Source organism: Anoplophora glabripennis, unplaced genomic scaffold (assembly GCF_000390285.2).
Source record: "Anoplophora glabripennis isolate ALB-LARVAE unplaced genomic scaffold, Agla_2.0 scaffold811, whole genome shotgun sequence".
In the NCBI taxonomy this organism is placed as follows: Eukaryota; Metazoa; Arthropoda; class Insecta; order Coleoptera; family Cerambycidae; genus Anoplophora; species Anoplophora glabripennis.
The window spans coordinates 69,633-76,903 of NW_019417047.1; the positions used below are offsets into that span (position 1 = coordinate 69,633).

Here is a 7,271-nt window from a genome sequence, read left to right on the forward strand (position 1 = left end):
CTTAGCAAAGCGCATCCCAGGCTGCATAGCCGCACTACCCTACCCAACCATACCACACATAAACATGACACTACCCCCGGGGTTTACACAGACGAGCCGGCGAAGCAAGAAGAGCGCCAGAAGAAAGGGCCCTAGCCGGCGGGGCCCAGCCAGGACAAAAGGAGGTCCCACAAAGCGCCTACACCGGCCGCATTTGCGGTCGGGGTAGACGACGGATGGGGCCCACCTACGAAGGCTGTCCAGGCCTACACGAGATGAGGCAGGATAAAGAGGGATAATCCCCCTCGATCCCAAATCATTAAGGCCAATTTCTAGCCATAGAATAATGGCGCGGCGCGGCCAGTCTAGGTGGTCTGTGGTACCAATGCAACCGCACTAATCCTATGTGAATGAAGCTTTAATCTAAATATTGTATGGTCCTTGATCTTCTATACTTTAATTCTTTGACGTTTGACGTTTGACTAGCAAATTGACATTTTGTATTGTACACATAAGGCTATAAATTTTGTTTTTAAACTTGAAAGTGATAACCAATTGTGTATTTGATACAAAATGGATAATCATTTAGGTATGTAGATATCTCATAAAAATTAAAAAAATATTGCTGTGTAAGGTGTCATCTTAAGTATTTTTGCCCCTATTCGTATGTCACACGATCTATTGAAAATTGAGAAAAAGTAATTTCACTATACCTATGCATCGTGTGGGAAAAACTTTTATCATTAGGTTTCAATAAATCTGCGAAGAAACAAGACTTAAAAAAAATATTAAACAGTGTCGCTCAATCGTTCAGAGCTAGTGTTGCCACAGAAAATAAAACAATGTGTTGCTTAGATTAGTTATTAGAATGAAATACTTAGTTTAATGGCAAATGTACATGTAACGATAGATCATAGTGTATAAATAGTGAATAAATAAAAACCGCTATCATTTACTTTATAGAGGCGTACATACATAAACCCCAAAAAGTGAGGGGAAAAAATGTGTTACATATCCCTGTTTTACATTGTGAATTTCTCCATGAATTAATTCAAGTAGTCGCTTCATGAAATTGAATAAATTAATGTAAAAGCTATTTTACATTGACAATTTATTGATGAATTAATTCATGAAGTCGCTTCATCAAGAAATTGGACAAGTAGTGTAATACACCAAATCTGCTGTCAAATAAGTTCTTGACGAATTAGAACATGTTCTAATTTTCGAGTTCAGAATTACCAACTCAACAAATTTCCAGCCTCAGATAAGTAATGTGTGGCATCGTACTAGTTTTCGTAAAGGTGACACTTTTAAAATTATTTGCTTTGATTTGTCGGTAGAGCTGATTCATGTGTCAAAGAAATTCACGAAATCTGTAGCAGTGTAAAATCGAACCGTTTACAGATAAATTTGTGAATTAATTCATGAAGAACTTTGTGAATTTATTCATGAATAAATTGTCCATGTAAAATAACTATAATTACCCAAATCTTTTGTCAAATAAAAAGTTCATAAAGTTCTTCAGAACATCTTTTTTTTTTCTAATTAGTTCAACTTTTTTAAAATTTTTTCATGAAATTCAGATGCACCAATAAATAACCAGTAAAGGTTAAGTCCGTATTTGTTGACATGTTTACTTCATGTTTTTATAGTGATATTTGAACTGTCAAAGTAGCATTACAATTTTTTCTCATATTGCATATCTAAATAAGAAAAAAAATCACAACTTATTTCAGAAAATTTATTAAATTCAATATGTTTTTATTTACTATGACTTGCTTGCAAATTGATAGAGCCATTTGTTTCAAAGAAATTCAAGTTTAGAATGCAATGAAAAAATTCATGAAGAAATTCATAAACTTATTCAAGAATAAATTCTCAATTAAAATAGCTATTACTCAACGAAACGGAATTTTAGTTCTATATATATGCGCCACTACAAATACCCGTTTGGAGTAAACCAAACGAATTTCATCTACCTACATATCAAAGAAATCTTGAACGTTATCCGCCATTAAGGGAAAACGGAAAGACCAAATAGGAAGCCCCAAACGTGGATCTTTTATCATCTTTATCATCTTAGTAAGTTTGCTACCATAAAGATATCGAAATTATTTTTCCTATTTTCACAAATTTTTTTACATTACAAAAACTTTTATTAAAAAAGTTTTTCGATACCTCTTTCTGGTCAAAATGATAAATATGTGTTGAAAAAACACTGGCTCAATCAAATTTGTTAATATACTGATTTTATCAACGTCGACGTGAAGAACAAGATACTTTCATAAATAAATTGTCTCTTCAAAAGCCGTACTGTTACTTTCGGATCTTTCAAGGCTTTCCCAAAAATCGAGATCATTACTGTTTTATTGAGTAGGTATATCTACGTATTTCAATGTAGTAAATTTGCATAAAAATAAAACATGTCAATAATACGAACACCTATACACGTTGAAAGCATCTTGTTTTCTACCACAATGCTGACAAACTCGGTACAGACTTGATTTGCTAGTGTTTAATTTATAAAATGGGCAAAAATAATTTTGACGACGTCACTACCTAGCGATAGATTTACCAACATATGGAATTTTAAGTCAAATATGTACTTGTATCACAGATTATTAGATTATATCATCATGCCGTAAGAATCCACGCTTGCGGTACGGAAGACAACCAACAGGTCATCTTGTACATTGTACATATATTAAATATACAGGGTGTTCCAATTAAAACTTCCCATCTGGAAAATATCAGATTTTCATTCATTGATATTTTGTCTTATTCTTTACGTGATGATTTTATTGTCATATTCAAACCAAAATTTAAAAAATCGTATGTCGTCGTGAGCAGAATTGCAGCATTGAAATGAGGTGTCAAGACACCAAAACTTATGCCATCACGTGTCCCCCTTAAAAAGAAAATTGACGCGTCTCAGTTTTTTTTTATTATTTTTTTTAATTCTGATATAAGTTTTAATTGGGACACCTTGTATAAAAGCCGCTTTCTCTAGGTACCAATTAATTCTTTATCGTATCTGTCATTATCAGTTTGAAATTATCAAAATCAATTAATTGATGGTTTATAATGATAAAGATATATGTACATAGAATATACCTACTCGTAGTAGTAGTAACGAATATTTATTTATTGTGTTCGCAGCGTGTAATAGATATAGTATCTATAGATGTATTGCACATACATATTTGTGTAATTGAATGATTTAAGTAAAACATCTGTCAAGGCCAAGACGAATATTTATTGAATGATTAGAAATTATTTTTGATGTGTTGGATGCCTGGGTGAACCGTGTTCGTGTTGTAATATTTTTTAACTTGTGTTTAAATTGTTCCGTGTTAAAATAACGAACGAAACAGGTATGAGTAATAAAAGGCGAATAAATCCCATTAGGTACCTATATCAAAAGTATTAAAAAAGTTACCAAAATATCTTTGTCGAAGGATAATAATTTGTAAATTTTATCAATGAAGAAAGACGGCCCCAAAATCTACTAACATTAATTTCCTCAATGCGTCCGTCCTGGCATATGTTTAACAACTATTGTGGGAATCATCTAATTTTGTCATCACCGTTTTTAAACGACTTGAGCAAGCGCGTAACGCGCTAGTGCATAGAAAATAAAAATATTCCAGATATGTACGTCTGGCACCTTATAATTCTATCGGAAGGTAAATGTTGATTAATCACGTGATTATTCTGTAGTCCAGTATACGCGGTTTCATTTAAATTTTCAAAATAATTGGCGCATATTTAACTGTGTTTTATGTAACCGTTAAAAAATGGATCGTTCTATGTACGGAAAAATAGAGCCAGGTACATTGAACCCCTATCAGTGTACAATTAGAAAAGGAACATCGCCGGGATGTAAGTATGCTTTGTGGTGTCGTTTTCTGCTAAATATAAAATCATTGTCATTGATTGTGTATATCAGAAGCTTAATCAAAAAGTCCTTGAACTAAATAAATAGTAATTAAAAGAATTTCGCTTTTCTTCGTTCTTATAAATTAACAAAAAATGCATCTTTCAATACTCATTCAATACTCACATCCACTGTATTTTTACGCAGTAACAGTATAATAATAGATTTATCACACAACTCAGGTTACCTTCATTAAGATGGTTTATGTGTTCCTCAATTCTACTCATATATTTGATTTGTACCCTCTCAAAAGTTGCAAAGATCAAGAAAAATACCTTCACTCTGTAACTACTTTTATAAGAAATAAATGGGGAATTTGTTCTAAATGTATCTCTAAACTCATTGATATTAATACAATTACTTATATGTAGTTCCTAATTAATCATTGGTTTATATCGCGTAGAATAATTAACGTATTAATCGTGATCTGAACACGAGCACCCAATAAAAGATAAAATATGTACATTCGTCGAAAAATAGGTATTATATTTAAAGGAGTATACAATAAAAGTAATCAGTTCGATAAGGAGTGCATGAGTGCAACCTTACATTACAATTTACAATTTCTTTTTTACTTAAAATTGTACGGCGAAAAGAGAGCAACATTTTATTATTTTTTAAGTCAGGTTACGTAATCTAGTAAGGCGTGTTTTTAATAGTTTTCTTCTTGTTCCACCTAAATAATTAACTTTTATTTAAAAATATGTAACTACAGTACTTAATACATACATATTTTGTATCAGTAATCTGCTCGGAAAGCAGATTGTTGAGATATTGTCTGAAGTCATTTATTTGTGGCATAATTTTCGTTTTTTTTTTATTTTTTGGGTATTTTTCTACCTGTCAAATTTTTTTTTAAATTTACGCCAAATGAATCGATCAAGGGTTATTTTTATGAAAATAGTTTTGTCTGAAAAAAATCTCATACTGAAAAAACAAACAAATGCAAACTATAGTACAAAAAACACATCACTTCGTTTCGTGCACTTTAAAAAGTTATTTTTCAAGAAAAAAGTGTCAAAACAACTAAAGCGAAAAGTCAAAAAAATGTTCAGAAGACAGATAGTTTTTCGAAACGTCAACAACTTTTTTAAGTTCGCGAAACAAAGTGATGTGTTTTTTGTACTACCTATATTTTGTATTTATCTGCTTCTTTCAGTGTGAAATTTTTTGGTTTGGCAAAACTTTTTTCATAAAAATAACAACCCTTGACTGATTTTCTTGGTGCAGGGGTTTATTTCACTAACTTTTAAAATTATTTTTTGTTTACTTCAAAAAACGGAACAAAGAAGATGCGTTTTCACAACTCAATTTTAGTTGATCAATAAGATCGTATGAAAACTTCAAAAAACGGAACAAAGAAGATGCGTTTTCACAACTCAATTTTAGTTGATCAATAAGATCGTATGAAAACTGCTGGAAGATCAAGGTCATATTTATTGAATTAATCCTAGTAAAGATCGACTCATTTTAACTTCAACTGATACACGTCATCATCATGAACATTTATCGTCTGATTGCATTTTCTAATCTTCCTTATCATCCTTTGAAGTCAGAAAGGGCAACAAAAGACGTTGAAATGATCACAGAGTATTAGTTTGGAACATTATACAGTTTAATTAATTATGGCATTTTAACAGGTTTTTTTTTTAATTGTAGGTCTTGATGAACATGATGATGCATTTTTTAAGAAAAAAGAGTCAGATTGATACAAAGTCCAAGGCCCTCTATGTCAGTTTTTAGGAGTAAAATTGAAGTGAACCATATACACTTTTTTTTAAGAAAAATCTGTGAACACCCCTTCAGGAATCACCTTTCCTCAAAACGAACCTGTACTAAATTTTAACGAAAACTTTTAAGTAAAAACGATTTTGTAACGAAATTAAAAGTGCACACTACTTACTCATTTTCATAAATTTGTTCTAAAACTCTTAGTTTCGGTGAAAAAAGTGAATAGTCAAGTGTCAAAATATTCGGTGTTCTAGAATAGGCTAGTTTAAACCATAATATCCCCAGAGAAAGTATTAGATGTCTGTAAAAAACAAAATAAACCAAGAGTTAAAAGACGAGTAGAGAGTTTTGCTAGCGGCTACAGGGAGAATATCTAAAAATTGCATTTACTACACATGGGGTGGTTTCAAGTTTCAAGTCAAAATTACCATCAGTTGTCAGCTAACAATACAGAATTCATCATAAATGGCAATGAGACAGTATCTGAAAAAGTTATACTTGATGTGAAATATTAAATGAAAAAATAATTGGTCTTTTCTTCTTTGGGAATTAATTTAAATGCGAATATGTTTTTAAATTTTCTCGTGATCGAGTTTTGGAACGCATTGGATAATTTAGCATTAACTTAACCTTAATTTAAAGTTTCCGTTAGATGAAATCCTATTCATGATATAACGCTGACGCTGTTTTGGTAAGAGAATGACTAAATGAATATTTTGAAAATTGTTAGAAAAACAGCCAGTGACCGCCGAGATTCTCAGACGCCACCAGCACTAGATTTTTTCTTCTGTATAAGAACTGAGCTAGTAAAATTACCTAGGACAAACCCGGAAAGTAACTGAACCTACGTAAAGGGATTGACAAGTATTGAAATGGCGAATTGGTAGAAGTGATAAGAATTGTGTAGTTTTTCTAACGGAATTTTCATTTCATTTCCGTTTTGTCTTATTCTTTATTGATTTGTTAAAACTAGGCGTAAGAATAATAATAACACCGTGTCCACCACGCGGTTTTATCAATTCGGAAAACCCGGAATTTCTCTAAGTTTCATGGAATTTAAAAAAATTACAATTTTAGTCGGTCGCCAAGCGCTAATATCATTCATTTGTTTTAACTTAAAAATTAAATTTACGAAGCGAAATAAAGTCAGTAGGTACCTATTAGGAAAAAAAGTAATCGAAACTGTATTTTTTTTTATTGTAATAAAATCGTTTTAGAAACTTCACCGGTTTTTTGAGATACCTACAATTATCGTTTGAACAAATTAATGAAGATATTGAAATTCAAATTTTGTGTACGTAATACATGAATAAAATGGCATTCACCGTGAAAAAATTAGGTCTCAACTCAAATCAGTGGCGTAGATTTGAGATAGTCGGTTACATTTACCTACCTAAAAATTTACACCAGGAAAATTAGCAAAAATAAAAGAGAAACTCGAAAAAAGTCCTATCCGCTAGATTATTGTAAAATTGTCTAAAGGAACATAATACAAGACATCTCTCGTCTCGTGAGTCAAAAACTTTTATTAGCTAACTTTTCTATTTAAACAAATAAGTGAGGAAAACAGTTTTTTCACTTTGCAGGGAAAACCATCAATTTTAGCGAAAAGCTTTTCTTTAAA

General features: G+C 31.5%; 2 protein-coding genes across 5 annotated transcripts in view; one reads left to right on the forward strand and one right to left on the reverse strand.

Moving 5' to 3' along the window:
* Window positions 1-7,271, reverse strand: part of LOC108912455 — a 50,500-nt gene that overhangs the window by 25,838 nt on the left and 17,391 nt on the right. The gene's annotated exons all lie outside the window — the stretch shown is intronic.
* LOC108912452 (paxillin) overlaps window positions 457-7,271 on the forward strand; it is a 65,515-nt gene continuing 58,700 nt past the window's right edge. Inside the window, exon 1 of one of the 4 annotated variants that reach the window (XM_018717683.1) lies at window positions 457-568. In XM_018717683.1, coding sequence (XP_018573199.1) covers window positions 553-568 — 16 coding nt within the window. In that variant the 5' untranslated portion in view covers window positions 457-552. Of the gene's footprint in view, window positions 569-3,567; window positions 3,862-7,271 lie in introns of those variants that run through there. The other 3 variants (XM_018717681.2, XM_018717682.2, XM_018717680.2) reach the window with 3 other exon arrangements.